This window comes from Phyllostomus hastatus, unplaced genomic scaffold, assembly GCF_019186645.2.
Source record: "Phyllostomus hastatus isolate PE091 unplaced genomic scaffold, TTU_PhHast_1.1 phas_contig_148, whole genome shotgun sequence".
Lineage (NCBI taxonomy): Eukaryota > Metazoa > Chordata > Mammalia > Chiroptera > Phyllostomidae > Phyllostomus > Phyllostomus hastatus.
The window spans coordinates 22,675,073-22,691,849 of NW_025333607.1; the positions used below are offsets into that span (position 1 = coordinate 22,675,073).

The window sequence follows — 16,777 nt, forward strand, 5'->3', positions numbered from 1 at the left end:
TGTTATACAGCCCTAAAGATCCACAGTTTGATGTGAAACACAATTTCTAGCCCGTGATGCTTACGGTTCACACTGCTGTGTGGGCTGCTTAAATGCTGCTGGGAGAAAACGAATCCTGAAAGTTCTCACCACAAAGAAAAAGTCGTTCGTTTCTTTGTGAGATGATGGGTGTTCACTGAGCTTATTGTGGGAACCAATTCACAACTCAAGTCCAAGTGCAAGTACGTTAGCTCAAGTGCAGTACACCTCCCCTGTGTGACGATTATATATGGGAGAACGGGAAGAAAAAACAGTTTTAAAGACAAAACTGCGTGAAGAATGTCATTCCATTTTATTGGACGAAAGCCCCACGCACACGGGGGAGGCCGTGCGTGTTAGCGGCGGACATCCCTGGGAGGTGGGGCAGAGGGTGGTTTTCTAGTTTCTTCTGTATTTTCCAAGTTTTCCACGACGAGCATGTGTCACTTTCGTCACCTGGGAAAATGAGGGAGGCGATTAGCATGACTGTCCTGCACACGCAGGGAAGGCAGGGCCCCGGGCCGAGGGGGGCCGAGGGGCTGGGGTAGAGGGAAGGCCCACGCGTGTGGCCGCGGGGGGCTCGGGACTGGGGGTTGCTCAGGGGCTGGCCGCGCTGCGCACAGGGCCGCCGATGACAGCAGGGACACAAACCCCGGGGTCGGGGCTGGAGAGCGGAGCCCTCGGCACCTGTGTCTGAGGACAGGGTGCGGCTGGTGGAGAAGTCAAAGGGGGGAACTGAGAGGACCCCCCCCCCACACACACACACACACACGGCCTTGCCACCTGCGTGGCGCCCCGGTCAGCCCGGCCTGCTGGCCCTGCCCCCGCCCCCGCCCCGTGGACTCGGCCTGCAGCGTCACGTTTGAGCGCCGAGAAACGCTGGCGGTCATAGCACAGGACAGTGACCCGGGCAGGTGGAGTTCCAGCAGGGGGTCCCTAGCCAGGGTGGGCACCTTCCAGAACCTTCTGCACTGACCAGGTGGGATGGTCTTCTCTCCCTGGTCCGAAGCTGAGGTGGCGACAGCTTCCTGTGGCGAGAGGGAGGAGACGGCTCAATCCACATCGAACCCGACCACAGGAGAGGCTGCGGAGCCTCTGGCCGACCCGGAAAACGCGGACGCCGGCGTGCACAGCGACGGTGCAGGCTACTTACCGCCGCCATCCTCTTGCGAGCTCCTGCCCTCGGCGCCGGCCCGTGCGCCGGCCCCAGGAGAGTCCGCACCCTCGGCCTGGCGGTCCTCGCCGGTCCTCGCCGGTCCTCGCAGCCGCGTTCTCACAGATTCCGGCCTCGGAGGAGCCCCGCGTCCTGGAGAAATGTCCTTCCTAGACAAGCACCGAGAAGACAGCAGCCAGCCGGGCCGTTTCTCTGGAGGTCCAGCGCAGAGCAGCCGCGGGTTCCTCGGCCGTTCCCCGGCCGGGCGTGCGCCCCGAAGCCCCTGCCCCCGAAAAACAGGAACGACAGAAGGAAGAGCCCGGAGGTGACCAGAGCGGCGCCATTCCCCGCGGCCGAGGTGGAGAGGACGCAACGCCCGTGGACGAGCAGGTACAGGGGACGCAGTGCGGTTCGGCAGTTAGGAGTGCTGGGGGCCGGGGGCGGGTCGGGGGGCTGCTCGCAGGTGGGCCTCGAAGTCACCGTGCCCAGTGGGAGGCCGTGAACCTGAGGCTCCCACTTGGACACAACGCCCAGAAGGTCAAAGGCACGTGAACTTTGTCCTACTTATTGTACCAAATTTCTTTCTGAAAGGTGTAAGAAGGCTGGTGGGGCGAGAGCAGGGTTTCGTGACCCCGGCTCGGGGACCCTCAGCCTCAGAACCCCCCCAGCCCCCGGCCCTGCCCCTGGCTTTTCCTCCTTAAGCAACAGCACCCCGTCCCCAGCAGGGGGCTGTGTGTGTGTGTGTGTGTGTGTGTGTGTGTGTGTGTTTTAAGAACTCTCTTGCTAGGTTTCAAATCTTCCCTATTTAACATCCTCAATCACACTGGAAAGACTTTTTGCCGAGTATCTCTTTCCCCGACGTGTGAAGGACAAACCCCTTTCGCCGTGGAAGGCAGCGGAGGCACAGCCCCGGGTGTTTCCCTGTGTCTCAGGACAAGCTGGTACCGAGGCGCCGATCGAAGGTGCACGCTCCAGGTGTGAGAGCTGTCCGCCGGCCGCGGGTCAGAGCCGCGGGTAGGAGGGGGCGACCAGCCCGGAGGACGGGACGGGGGGTGTGGGGACGCTCGGGGAGGCAGGGGGCGGGTTTCCAGGCTCCAGACCCAGCAGCCTGTCCACACGGCCTCCCCACCGGGGGGGGGGGGTCAGGCCCCGCCCCTGGGCGCGTGGACGACATGCACATCGTGTGCCGGCAGGGATGATAAAAACAGCTCACTTCTCGTCTCTGAAAATCATGGAAAATTCTTCACAGAGAAAACACACACACACAGTTTTAGGTTTCCTATAGATTTCTGAGTCAAAAATAACACCACCGTCTGCTATTTTAAAACCAAGGAGGAAGTTGTGTGTGTGTGTGTGTGTGTGTGTGTGTGTGTGAGTGACAGGAAACTGCCCCTCACACGGACCCCTTGTTTCCTGGAAGCTGCAGGCAGACGCCCCAGGTTCCTAGGCTGGCGGGCCAGGACCCAAGCGGGCCGTTCTACACGCCTCCGCCATGCACCTGAGCACCGGCCACCAGTGTTCTGAGACTCACCCGGTCCTGGAGCCGTGCGGACAGGGCCGGGCAGGACAGGACAGGGCCGGGCAAGGCTGGACAGACTGAAACCCAGGAAGCCGTGGCCCGGGAGGAAGGTTCGACTTTGACCGAGACACGGCTGCCGCGTGACTGCAGGGCCCTCAAACCGCTCCCGTGTCCGTGTGCATGACTGGTTTCCTGTCCTTTCCCGACAGCGTCCCTGCTGCTGGGAACGCGGCGTGACCCCTTCCCGTCCTCCCGAGACACGGACCCCCCCTCCACGCGTCCACGCGTCCGGGGCCTCGTACACTGACGGGCAGAGGGCAGCCTCACCCCCGGGTCCCTGGCACCCGGCCCGTGGTCCGTGCCCCCTTCTGTCAGTGCAGTGCACACCGCCCCTCCCCGAGGGTCCCGCCCCCCTTGTTCGGGTCCCCAGTCCCCACACCCCTCGGGCCGCCCCTCCTGTCCAGGACCGGGACTGATGTCCCGAGGACACCGGGGCCCCACCCGGCTGGGCGGTGCTGCCGGGTCCACGGACCCTGACGTTCCGGACGGTCGAGGTGCGAGTGGAGAGACACCCTGGGCGTCGAGGTGTTTGGACGCTGCCAGGACCCACCTCCCCGAGAGAGGCAGGGGACAGGCATCTGTCCGCTCATCCGGTCCATCCCCCCTGCGGGCCCGGGAGGACTCCCCACCCCTCGGTAGAAGCGGTCATTGGTGTGGGACGAGGGCCGGACGGCAGTGATGGCCGCTCGTCTCTCTGTGCCTGAGGGAGCCCCCCAGGTGCCATCGTCACACAGGCCTGTCCCCGAGCTGCTCTCCTGCCCTGGAAGATGCTGGAAGGCCCGTCCCACCTCCCCAGGGTGCAGAGCGTGAGCTCTGGGCCCAGCTGCCCGCCCTCGGGCCCCAGGGTCTGCCGCTGCTGCCCGGCCGTGTCCCCTGGGGCCCCTGCCCCGCTTTCTCCGTGGTGAGGCCGGGACCAGAGTACCTGCCTTTCCGGGGGACGGGGGGGGGGGGCTGCAGAGAAAGGCCAGACGGGCAGAGCACGGCAGCACCGCTGCAAAGTCTGGGTCCCCGCGGTGCCCCGCCCTCCTCTGGTGCTCACACAGCCGGGACAGCAGGGGCCGGGGCAGGGGGGCAGGAAGTGCGACCTGGGGGGAGAGGAAACGAGTGTTTGCAGCAGAACTCACGGCCCGAGAGGAGGCATCAAGGGGGGCACGCACGGGTGGGGGTCGCAGCCCCCCGGGCCGCTGAGGGCCCGGAGAGCTCCGGATGGAGACGACGCGGGGATGCTGGCCTGCGGGCCGGCGTGCGTCCACGGGGCTTCCTCCCGTCCAGCAGCCGCCGCGGGCGGCCCCGGCGGAGAGACACGGAGCTCAGGGACCGCAGATCCAGTGCCCCCGGGCCCTGGACTCACCGCCACCAGCTGGGGGTGGGGGGGCGACCGGGCCGCTCCCCTGGCCCACCTGACGGGGGAGCTGGGGGCTCAGGGAGTGTGTCTGTGGGGTGAAGGAACGCCGGGCTGGACCAAGGACCCCGATGCACCAGGAGTCGCCGGCCCGGCCGTCCTCCGGAGGGGGGCGGGCAGACTTCTCCCGGAAGGAGCCGCGGGAGTGGCCGTTTCAGGCTCTGCGGCCCCGAACCGAGGCGACTGCCGCGGCGCACCTGCAGAGGCGGCGTCTGAGCGCAGCCGCAGGTGACATGCAGGTGAGGAGGCGCGGCCGTGACCTGTGCGCGTGAACGCCGGGGGCCGTGTTCCGACGTGACGCCACCCTCCTCGCGGCGATCGGAGTCCGGGTGACTCGCTCTCGCCACAGACGCGTCCTCTTTGAGTTTTGCTCCACCATTTAGAGACGTCCCCGCGACTCTGCTCACGGGCTGTGCACGACCAGGGGCAGCGGATCAGGCCTGGAGCGAGTCTGCCCTGCCCTCGCCGGCCAGGCTGGGACGGGAAGGGCCCCAGAAACCAGACAGGGTGAGTCCAGGCTGGGGGCCGGGCACAGAGGAAGGGACGGGGCACCCAGCTGGACCCGCGGCGGCCGGTTCCCGGAGCAGAGGGGCTCCGTGCGCTCCCTCCCGGGACCCCGTTTACCCCGCCGACCACCCTGCGGCGACGGGGTCAGCGGTCGTTAGGACGGTTAGAGGACACACCTGGACTCCAGCAGCGGGTGCCTGGGGACACCCTGCCACAAGCCCAGTGTCCAGTGTCCGAGTCCTGGGCTCTGGGAGGAGCTGGGGGGGTGGGGGTGACGAAGCAGGGGAAGCAGGGCAGCACTCTGGGCCGCCCCCCCCGCCCCGGGGCTGTTCCCGGGAGGCCCAGGGCGACGACCAGGACGCTGTGCCTCTGCAGGAGGACGCATGGGGGCACCGGCGCCCAGCAGGTGTCCCGTGGGTGCTGGCGATGCACTCCACCTCTTCCCGAAGGATCCTCGGCGTCCCCCCGCACTGGGGGCCCTCGTGGGGAGGCGCAGGAGAGACGGACAGACGGCCCCCCGGGGCCTCCGGGGACCTGCCTGGGAAGGCGGCTTCCCTCACCAGGTTCCCACGCCAGGGACGTGGAGCTGCGGGCTCTCCAGGGGCGGGGCGGCGGACAACCATGTGCCGCCCCCCCCGCCCCGTTACAGCCACGTGGGGACGTGCGGGGCGCTCACCACGCGCTGCTCCTCCCGGGGACAGAGTCGTGGACCGAGGGCCAAGGGGAGAAGTCCGTCGATGAGGGAGCGGCCGGCGGGCACGCCCTCGGGAGCCGGCCAGGTGAGCCCCACGCTCCTCAAGAGCTCCCGGGGCTGGCCCCACCCACCCTGCCCCCTGGGGGGCAGCAGCTTCTCAAAAATCATGGAAACTGAGCTTGGGCTGCGAACCAAAGCGTCACAGGTTGGATTCCCAGCCAGGGCACATGCCTGGGTTGCAGGCCACGGCCCTCAGCAACCGCACATTGATGTTTCTCTCTCTCTTTCTCCCTCCCTTCCCTCTCTGAAAATAAATAAATAAATATTTAAAAGAGAGAGAGAGAATAGCTGGAATATTTTTTTTTAAATCACAGAAACATGTTTGTATGATAAAACCGGCCGTGAAGCCTTCGCCACGAAGGACACACACACAGAGGAAGAATGTAAACTGTGGCAGACTCGCAGCACCGACTGTGCACCTGGGGGGGTGAGGGAGGGGTGCGGGGGCGGGCACCTGCCGGGGGACGGAGCACACTCACCCACAAACTGTGTCAGTCCCTGAAGGAGCTCAGACTGCGTTTCGTGGAATGTCTGCCTTTGCCACTTCCTGATTCATGACAATAAATACGCATGATTCATTCACAGACACACCCCCAACCCCCCACCGAAAAAATAAACGAATGCACAAAGGAATTGCAGAGTATCTTACTGGGGGCGGGGGACGGGGGTGTCTCACCTCGTCGTCCACGTCACTCTCGACCCCCCCCGGCCTGTGCTCCTGGGCTTGGTCCCGTCATTCCCCCCCACCCCACCCCGTCACATGACCTGCCTCCAGCCGACCCGGCTTTGGGGCCGCGTGTGTTGTCCCGCCCCCCCCTCTCCCAGACTTTCCCCTCAGCCTGGGATTCTGCCCCCTGGAGACGAACCCCTCACAGGTCCCCACGAGCCCGCCTGCTACTCACCCCCATCCCCCTCCCCCTCCCCCATCCTATCTGCAACCTGTCTGCCCCGGGACCCTGGTTCTGTGCTCCTTTGAAGCCTGATGATCGCATTTCAGGCCAAAAGTACTCACCCTGAGGTCATTCCCCCCAGGGGGGTTCTGAGGCCTGTCCCGGCAGTGCCCCCCCATCAGAGTCACTACGGGTGGGCCCACACGCCTGCAGGTGCCTTTCCCTGGCACAGAGGGACACCCACACCTGCCCCCAGGGTCCCTAGCCTGCCCCCAGGGTCCCCAGCGAGGGTGGACCCCGCTCCCTTCTCCCGGGGCGCCTCCCTCCTCTCCACTCCCACATCACCCCCAGGGCTGGCCCACCATTCTCTCGGGCTGTGGGATCCGCCAGATGGGAGTCCACGCAGCCTGTGGAAAGGGGGAGGTTTTAGCAAGGAAAGAACAAAAGTGAAAGTGCGATTATTGCGTTTTATTTACACCCCACGCCCCCAGCCAGGCTGAGCCCAGGACGGGCCGGCGGGCGCCCTGCGTGGGTGTCCTGTGTCTCTGAGGCACGGCCCTCCTTCCCTGTCCATGCAATGTGCAGCGTCACGCCGGCCCCTCCTCTGTGCACAGAGGAGGCCCAGAGGGGACAGGTGACACCTTCTGAACAGCTCAGGGGACGGTGCCCGCGGGCCCCTTCCCCGGGGAGCCCGTGAGGAAAGGCCCGGCCCGGGCGCTGCCGGTGCAGGAGGAGCTGCCTGCTTTCCCACCTGCAGCACCCCCTCCCCGTGGTGCTGTGGGGCGAACTGTCCCTCCAGTCCTGGTCCCCGTCCGCAGCGTCCCGCATTCCGAGTGCCCACTGGCCAGCTGCCGCGCGCCCGGGTCGCTGCCACGTGTCTGGCCACCGTGAGTGACGCTGCCACGGGCGCCCCCGTGCGGTTCTTGTGCCGCCCACAGGTTCGAGACCAAGTGTATTTTTAGGCCTGGAACTCTGTGAGCGCGACCTTTGCACATGTCTCATGCACAAACTATGCGAGAAAACTAAATGTTAAAAGTTAAAAAAAAAAACAAGAAACAGTCTTCCGTGACCACCGCCCAGGCAGCACGCAGAACCCCCCCCCCCAACCCCGGGAGGAGGGGCGGTGGACTCCGCGGGTGACTCGCAGCTCGCCGGCAGCGTCAGCACGTCACACACTCCGGCGGTGACTGAACGGAGGAAGTGCGGTCTCCTGGGGGCGCATTCCTTCACGGCACGGACCGGGCCCGCTTCCCAGCCACCGGTCCCCGGCCCCGCGGGGGCCTCGCCGTCCGCGAGAAGCACTTGGCTGCCGTCCCCTCCACAGAGGCGGGCGCGGGGGTGCCCTTCAAAGTGACGAGGGGGGAGGTGAAAGGGAGGACTCTGCACACGGCAAAGCCGCTGGACCCCTGCGAGCCCCGGTCCCCAAACTGCTCCGTGACGCCGCAGCAGAGCCTGCCTCCCCCTCAGAGGTGCCAGAGCAGTGGCCGCGGCGGCCGACCTGGGAGGGGAGGTCGCCCAGCGGGCAGGCGCACACCTGCGTTTCAGAGGAACCGTGCACGGTGAAGACCTGTCTCATTCCCCCGCCCGCCCCCGATTTCTCCTCATTGCTGGACCCTCCGCTCCACCCAGCTCCCCCCTCCCATCCCCTCCCCCTCCCAGCCCCCCAGGCACCCTCTGCTCACCACCCGCCCACGACCAACCTGTGACGCAGCACCCCCCACCCCGTCGCCTGCAGTCCTCCACAGGCGCCCCCACCTGTCCGGCCCCCGCTGCCTGCAAAGGCCCTCTGAGAGGCCAGCGAAGCCAGACTGACCAGGGACGCCTCTGACCGCCGTCACCGGCCAAAGAGGGGCCGGGCCTCCGGGACGCGGGCGGGTTCTCGGCTCAAGGCCGGGCTCAGGGGTCACCTCGTGGGCGGCCCCTCCACCTGCAGAGGGAAGAACTGTGACACTGCGGTGTCCCTCTGAACAGACAGGTGCGAGGAGCCACTGGTTCCAGGTCTGCGACGGGCTGGGCTCGGCGCCCGACCACTGGCAAACGGCAGCGTGGCCTCCCCAGACCCCTCCCCAGACCCCAGCTGCCGCCGCCGCGGCCAGTCTGTCCCTGCGCCCACCCTGTGGGCTCCCCACGCCACCTGCCCGGCCGCCCTCTCTGCCAGTGCCCGGGTTCACTCCCCTCGTCCGGTCCTCTCCCGGGGTCTGCCTGGCCGAGGCCCCCCCACCCTGCCACACGGCCTCCAGGTCGCCCGTCTCAACTGTCTTCTGCCAGCGCCCCATCTTCTTCCAGAACTCTCCACTCCAGGGGCCCCAGGGCTCAGACCCCTTCTGGCCTCTGTCCACACCCCCAGCAGGCCAGCAGGCCAGACCTCCCCCTCTGTCCACGGTGGCCTCGAGCACCAGCACGAGGACACCCGGACGTGGACAACTGCCCACTCCCTCTCCCGTCCCGCAGGCCCGCAAACGCCCACCTTCCTGCGGCTCACGCACCAACACTCTGTACAGATCTCCCCCACGACGAAACCTGCCAGACCCTGGTCAAGAGCCACCCCTTCCCCGTTCCTGTCGGGGCCACCACAGGGCTCCGACCTGCCCCTGCTGCGCCCCGCCTGCCCGGCCAGTCTGCTCCCAGGTCCTCAAACCCAGTCATGCCCCCAGTCTGCTGCCACTGGGATCCTGTCTCCAGCACAGCCGCCCTCACCTGCGCCAGGGCCCTCACCTGCGCCAGGGCCCTCACCTGCGCCAGGGCCCTCACCTGCGCCAGGGTTCAGAGGCAGGCGCCCGGCTCCCAGGAGGCTCTGGGGGAGTGACACCCAGCACCCGAGAGCGAGGAGCAGAGCGTCCACTTACCCAGTGTGTCCTCCGGCCCCAGGCCGGGCCTGGGAAGAAGAGGCCCCGCCCTAAACTCACTGGGGCCGAGTCGCTCCCCTGAGACCTCCAGGTTTTCAACCAAGGCAGCCTGACACCCACAGGGAGCCCTCCGGGGACCGCACGGTGGAGGGGGGGTGCTCCGCCCCCCAAGTCCTGGCCCAGCACAGACCTGCACCCCCTGCAGCAAGGGGGGCCCGGCCCCGGCTCCAGCCGGCGGCCGCCCGGTGAGAGGCAGGAAGGGCTTCGCTGGTTCTCTCACGCCCAGTCCCTGCGTCCTGCCCCTCGACCCAAACTGGAGGAGAAGCACACGGGTTTCTAGATCTTGCTGGTTCCCCCGAGGGTGTGGGCTGCGGGGTAGCTCCAAGCAGAAAAGTGTGTGACGATGGGATGGACACTTCCCCGGGGTCCCGCCGGCTGCGGGGGTGTTATCTGCAGCCTTTCTGCCCTTTCTTTTCACCGCGACCCCAGCCCATGCCCACGTCGGCCCCGCTGAACTGCGCAGAGAGAAAGCAAGGACCACGGGCAGCTGGGGCCCTGTCCCCATGGTCAGCCTCCCTGGCCAGCGAGGAGGCCCCACGGAAGCCCAGGGGTGCTCCCCCACGGGGGGAGGGGCTGAGCCATGGGGTGCTGAAGGCACCTTGCCCCAACTCAGAGGTGCTTGGGAACGGCCACCCCCCCCCCCCGACCCCGCTCCAGTGGGGGCAGCTCAGAAGCCGACCCTTTGCTGGGCGCCAGGAAGGACCGGGGGAAGGCAGGAAGTGCTGAGCCCGCAGGAAGCCCACAGGCAGCGAGGGTGCTGTCCCTGCCCCTTCCCGGCGGGCCCCCCGTCGTCCGCAGTGACGCAGACCGGCCAGAGGAAGCTCGGGCAGCTGCTGCCCTGGTGACCGACCGTGCACCTTGTGAAATGACCTCAGGACGTTTGCTAATACTGGTGAACAGGCAGTTCTGACTTCCTCCTCGCGGGCGTGCTTGCACTCTCCTGGGTCCCAAACGCGTTCGAGGGAACCGCCTGGGCACGAGGAAGCTAAACCAGCAGCCCTCCGTGCAAACTTGCACCAACTGTCTCCCTTTCCTGGGACCCCATTCCCATCCGGAGTGTGCGGACTTCTCTCCAGCCCCACGGACACTGGGAGACCCCCTGCCACTCCCGTTGGCACGGCTGGAGTGACAACCCCTGCATGCCCGACTGCAGGCCCCCCCCCCACAGGAAAACAGGCGTCCCGAGGCGCCCCCGGAACGCCAGGCCTCCCCCGCCCCCGGCCTGGGGCCCACGGTGCTGCTGGTTTGCTCTCCGGTCTTCGAGAGAAAGCAACTTCAAAAACCTCCACTGTGCAAAACTCCAAAGCAGCAGCAAACCGCCTCCCTCTTCCCAAGCATCACCAGACCACCGCTGCGCCGTGCACACTCATTTTCAGTTTCTAAGAACAGGAAGAAATCGTTAAAGTGCTTCGCCAACCAGTCGCTAACAGGAAGCAGGACCTAGCGACTCCTAGATGCCTCTGCAAACCGGGTTCAAAGTGGACACGCTACCAAGTCCCTACGTGTCCGTGCGTGCATCCCCTCCCAGCCTTCTCCCGGGCACTCGAATCACCACCCGAGGCTCCCGGGGAGGCTTTCTGCCTGGCTTTTCCCGGGGGCACCACAGGCCGGCCCTGCAGACCGGGGGGTGGCTCTGCAATTGCAAATGGTGGCCCACCTCGGGTGGGGAGGCCTGGCCTCCGGCCAGCGCTGCCCAGCCGCCCGCTGGGCGGTCTGCAAGGTCACGGGGCCTCTCGGGACTGCAGCGCCAGGCTGAGCAGACAATGAGGGGAAAGAAACCAGACCGTCGGGAGCACAGAGCTGTCTGCTCCCGAGAGAGACCGCTGTCCGCCCATTAGCATCCCAATGGCCCCAGCGGGAGGGAGCCAGGAGGTTCCCGGGCGGAGGTGGGAGCGAGGGAAGCCGAGTTCGCACCTTTTCCCTCCCATTGTTTACCTGAAGCCAGGTCCTCCCCCGGTGGGATAAACAGGCTGGGGCGCAGGTGCTCAGGCAGAGAGGCACCTCCTGTCGTTTTTGGGAGGCACACAACCCACACGGTTTGGGGGCTTTGAGCTGTGTGCTGTCCTGGTGGCGTTCGTGCCGCTGGGTCCCAAACCCGACCGGTGAGCGAAGCCACGCGGGGGTCTTTGCCCCTGGAGGCCGACAACCCCCCGCCCGCCTAGCCCTGACGCAGAAGGGGAGGGGGCAGCAGGGAACCTGCGACCCGCTCACAGGCCAGGAGCCCGGGGCAGCAGCCGGCGGCAGAATCACACCTCCCCCGCTGGATGGTGGTCGCATGCGTCCTCTTGCACGTTCATGTTTTTAAACTGTCGTCGCTTTTCAAATCCCCAGTGAAGTCCTGGCTTGGAGAGGTCACTTCGGACGGGTGTGACCGCCACGCACCTCCGTCCGAAACACAGGTCCTCAGCCCAGGCCCAGGCCCAGCAACCTTCCCAGACACGCCCGGGAGAGGCTGCTCCAGCCCGGGGCACAGGTACGGACTGGGGGCTCTGAGAAGCCCGGTGTGCCAGAGACAGAGTCCTGACTCCCGGGGGGCGGGGGGCTCTCCCTGGTTTGCGGGTCGCCTGGTTATCGGGAGGAAGCTGAGGGGAGACCTGGATCCACTGGAACCCTAGCAAACCTCCAGCCCAGCCCCCTCCTCACGAGCCCACAGTCCAGGCCCTGGGCCCGTGCGGGGGGCCCCCAGCAGCTCCGGCCCCTCTGTGTTGGGGGTCCCAGCCTTCACCTGCCCCCACCCCCCCCGCCCCCGCTGTGGGCCCCACTGTCCCCAGCAGCGGTCACTCAGTGGCCTGAACGTCCCGGCTCCGCTCCTGACTCAGACACGCGTCCGCGCTGCGGGCGCAGGTGCTCCCGGGCGGGGGCGGGAGGGCTGTGTGGGCCGGGAAAGGCCTCCCAGAGGCCGCGGCGAGCAGCCGGCTGAGGAGGGAGAGGAGGGAGAGGAAGGCTCTGCTCGGCTGGGGGCGGAGGGTGTCCCGGCCGGGGCTCCGCCGTGCAGCAGGGTTCGGGCCGGCCCGGACACAGCCGAGAAGGGGTTCGGGCTGCATCGTGAGGAGTCCAGCCTTTGAAACATCCCAAGGGAGCAGCAGAGGCCAGACACGGGGCTGGGCCCTGAGCAGTCGGGGCCCGGCGAGGCCGAAGGGCAGGGCGGGGGCTGCCAGCCAGGCCGTGGGCCCCCAAGAGCCGGGACCCTGAGGTTGAAGGAGGGATTTCCGGGGTCCAGGTCTGGGCTTTGGAGCCAGCGGCCGGTGGGCTGCAGGCTGAGGGCGAGGAGAGGGGCCAGGAGGGGACGGGCCGTCCGCCAGGCAGGGGACGAGAAGGGAGCCTGGGAGAGGAAAGGCAGTGAGCCCGGGTCTGGGCGCGGGGGGCTGCCGTGCCCACACTGCCGTGCCCACACTGGAGACTCGGCTTGAGGAGGGGCCCACGGGTCGCTGGGACCATGGCTGGAGGCCCCGGAACAGAGTTCGGGGGTCAAGCACGTTGACGGGGAACCACCAGGGGGGCAGAACTCCATTCGACCAGAAGCTCTGGCCCTGGCCAATCAGAAGCACACGTTTGTCAAGGGCAAAGGGGAGGGGGGGCCGCACTCCACACGGCGCAGAGAGCGGCCACAGGCCGGGCCCTGGGGCCAGGGAAGGCCCACGGGTCAGGTGATGCCGGAGCTGGGGTGCGCCCTGGGCTCCGGGGACCCGAGTCTCCCGCTCCGGAAGACGGGTCAGCAACTCTGCTTTAACTCAGCAGCGAGAGAGAGGAAGGGGAACCCCGACTCCTCGTTCCCCTGTGGACGCACGCCCCCGCTCCCCGGCTCACCCCGGCCTGCACCTGACCGGGGATCAGCCCCACGGCCCGGGTGCAGCGGACGACGCTCTAGCCCACTGGGCCGCCCAGCCAGGGCCGCGGGCCACTGGCTTGAATACACTCGTCCAGCCAGCCTGAGGGTGTGATCTCCGGCGATCGATTAGCCACTCCAGTAAGGCAGCCCGTGGCAGTTTCCTCCCAACAAATCACACAGATGAACAGCGCAGACGAGGGCCCGAGGTCACCCTGGTCCAGGTGCGAATTTCAGACACCGAGTGCCCTGGAAACCGAACTCCCGTCCCTGCTACACACAGAGGACGGACGCCCGAGCGTCCGAGGAGCACCCCCCTCGCCGCAGCAGAAACGCACCCTGGGGTCTGGCCGCTCTCCGAGGGAGCGGGCTGCATCACCCCCTGAGATGAAGTCAGCCGTCAGCCGCGGCTCTTCCCGGGGGAGGGAACCCCTGGCCAGCGGTGCAGGTCGGGGCGACTCTCAGGCAGCGGATGTTGGAACACGGAACGTGGAGCCGGGGAGCCCCGCTCCTCAAACCACGCCACCGACCCCTGCAGAGCCGGCCTCGTCTCTGGACTGTGCTGCTCTGAGGCCTGGGGGCAGCAAGGGGAGGGGACCGGGATGCGGGAGGGTCAGGGAGCTCAGCCCCCAGAGCTCTCTGCTTCAGGAGGAAGTCAGGAACAGAAGTCAGCCTGCAGGGCTCAGAGCCCCGGCCCCGGCCCTAGCCCCTCGCTTGGAAACCAGGCCTCGGCCACCGCACCCCACGCCCCACCCCCCGCACCTCCACCCTCAGGGAGCCTGTGTTTCGCCCCGGCCGCCGCGTCGGTCTGGTGAGCCCTGCTGCTGTTCCGTGTGTGTTCACGTCAGAGACACCGTGACAAGCCGGAGCTGAGGACGCCGATGGCAGCGGCGAGCCACCAGCACCCGGACACTGGGCAGCCATCCCGGGACGGGCGGCTCCGGCCACACGCCGACTGACGGCTCGGGAGCACCTGAAACTGAGCGACAGCTTAAAAAAAAAAAAAAAAAGAAAGCATCTGCTAAAATTTAGGTTTGCCGACAGGATCGAATATTTTCAGCGGTGGCTTCTGTCTGTGCCTTTCTCATGGTGCTTTCAAACACTTTTACAAGCATTTTTCTTATCACATACTTCTCATTCCAATCTTACAATTAAAAAAAAAAGTTAAATAACTTACCCAGAGTCACATCACCAGCGCACAGCAGAAAACAAGTAACCACCCAAGTTCCGACGAGCAGTTAAGGGTCCGAGGTCAGCAGTGGGAACAGCCGCTTTCCCCCGGGGCTGCATCTCACCTCCCATCTTATCTCCCTCAAAACAGTGATCGACTGATTGCATCTCCATTAAAAGTGGTCACACTGAGGCGGACGAGAAAGCCGCCACCGTCTCTCTCAGTCACGTTTGTGCTAAAAATAAGCTGCAAAATTAACATAGTATCTTAATGACTTTGCCTGTAGCTTTAAGCCTTCCTCGCAGTCATTAATTAAAACCTCCTACATCTTCCTTGCCTCTTGCTAAAGATTCTCAACCCACTCGCCGAGCACGCACACGCGTGTCGGGCAGGCCACGGCCCACACAGACCCACCGCGGGGTCCCGACCCCCTGGCCTCGCCGAGGTCGGGGGCGCGGACTCCCGGTGTCCCCACTTGCCGCAGGAATGGGCATTCCGTGCGGTCGTCTCCGCAGGCAGCAAGGGGGCAGAGGGACGGGAACGAGAAACAAAGGGGTCGTTCAGCTGGCACCCAGCACGTTCCAAGCGTAAGACCTTTGGTTTGTTTTATTCTGTTTGTGTTTCCCTCACCTGCCTCGGGGCTCACACCACGAAAACGCGTGCATCTGGCGAGACGGTGCAGAGCCTCTCCACGGAGCTCCGCGGGGACCCCGGTGTCAGCCTGGCTGCGCGGTGAGGGCGCGCCCGGGCCGGGACTCTGTTCGCGTTGCGGCGCCTTCCGCTGCTTCCGGTGCCGACGGAGGCGCAGCCCGGTCGTCCCCCGGCAGGTGAGGCGGCGGGATCGCCCCAAGGTTGGGGAACACGCGTGCGAACAACGGGGGTACCGGACTGAAAGCTGCCCCCGCGTTCACCGGTCAAGCCCACACACAGCCCGAGCCAGGCCGGAGTCCGGTGAAGAACGTACCCGCAGTGTTCTTCCCTCTCTCCCCGCCTGGCGGGGGGGATGGGGGGCGCAGGCCAGTCTGCCTTGGGGAACCCCTCCGCAATCAACGCCCGGGAAGGTTCCCGCGGTCTCACCGCGTGCAGGCCCCCTACCTCGCTGCTCCGAGAGCCACGGCTCAGCCCCTCCCCCCCCCCTCGCCCCAGGCAGCCGCCCCGGGCCGCCAGCGAGGGGCGCAGCGCGTGCGGGGGAGGGGGGACGCGGCGCAGATCTGGGAGGTGGTGCAGGCCGGCCGGGCCTGAAGGACCCCCGGCCCCGCCGCTGGCGGAGGACTCCTGCCGCAGCGGCGCACAGGACCGCACGGTCGCGGCTCCCTCCTGGGCCTAGGCTGCCTCCCCGAGAGGTCACCTGGTGCCCGGGAGGGGTGAGTGGACCGACGTGCGCTCGCCTGCCCGTCTCAACAGGCAACTCGACCCCTGAGGGGCCGTGCGCGTGCAGGGGTGCTGGAGTGGGCTGCAGGAGGCCACGCGGGGCGCTGACCGCAGGTGGGCGGGCCGCAGGGCTCACCCCCTAGAGGCCTGCGGGCCCTGGTGAGCCTCCGGGCTGTCCGCCCCGCGTGGGCGACGGCAGGCACCGTGTGGACTTGTGGGAGTCCGCACAGGCCAGCCCCCGGCACCGCCCGCGGAGTGCGTGACTCGAGGGTGGCTCCAGGGTTCGAGTCTCTGGTCAGCAGCACCTCGCCTTCCAGCCGCTCCAGAAAGACGCGACTCCGGGCCATCGACCCACCCCCCCGGCCCCCAACCTGCCTCCCCATTCGCCAGCCCTCTGCTCGTCACTCGGCCCCACGCTCTGGCCGAAGGGCCAGTCCCCTGACCTGCACCCGGCCGCTCCCTTCCCTTCCCTGTGCGTCAGCTGCCCCCGCTGCTGGGGCGGGAGGGAGGTTTAGGGCCCCCAACACCGTCCAGTGACTCTCACGCCCCCTGCCCCCTTCTCAAGTCGCTTCCCCTCGGCCGTGTGAAACCCTCTCTGCCTCGAAGTCCCAGCACCCCGTCCCTCCCCACACCCCCCCACCCCCCTGCACCCCAGCATCCCCTGTGCACCACAGCCCCGCCTCCCCAGCCCACCCCGTCTCCCGCAGCGTCACCCACAGGCTGCTCCCGCTTCTCCCCGGACCTCCCGTCGGCTCCACGGGAAAAGCCTGGGGCTTCTGCCTTCCACACTCACCCGAGGCCCAGCCGCCTCTCCTCTCCGCCACCATGACGCCCCTCGTCTGGGCCGCCGCGCTGGACTCCCGGCCCCCCCACGGACCCCGCACAGCCTGCTCCACCCCCCCACCCCACCCCCCGCAGCAGCCCCAGCGCTCCCTGCGCGGCCGAGGACTCTGTCCAGCCGAACCTCCCGCGACAACGGAAGGGCCCGCATCTCCTGGCCCTGTCCAGTGGCCATTGGCTCACGTGGCTGCCAACCCCTTGGAACACGGGGAGTGCCCCTGAGGACATGAACTGTCAACTTTCTTAATTTAACTAGTTGACATCAACTCACCTTACAAATGACTCACATTAATCCCCTTAATTTACTGGGATCCGCTCACCTGTGGCTGGCCGACAGCCCAGCTCTGCGTGACCCCCTGC

General features: G+C 66.8%; 1 protein-coding gene across 2 annotated transcripts; it reads right to left on the reverse strand.

Annotated features, from left to right (window-relative positions):
* Positions 1–317: 317 nt before the first annotated feature.
* Positions 318–5,064, reverse strand: LOC123804404. 2 transcript variants are annotated; one of them, XM_045816682.1, is made up of 5 exons: positions 4,350–5,064; positions 3,673–3,835; positions 1,172–1,341; positions 995–1,046; positions 318–474 (listed from the first exon to the last, which is right to left on the reverse strand). In XM_045816682.1, exons 1-5 carry the CDS (start codon positions 4,529–4,531, stop codon positions 418–420), a joined length of 624 nt encoding a protein of 207 aa, XP_045672638.1. In that variant the 5' UTR covers positions 4,532–5,064; the 3' UTR covers positions 318–417. The 2 variants fall into 2 exon arrangements, with proteins under 2 accessions (XP_045672638.1, XP_045672630.1); XM_045816674.1 differs by having other exon boundaries at positions 982–1,046.
* Between the last annotated feature and the right edge of the window lie 11,713 nt (positions 5,065–16,777).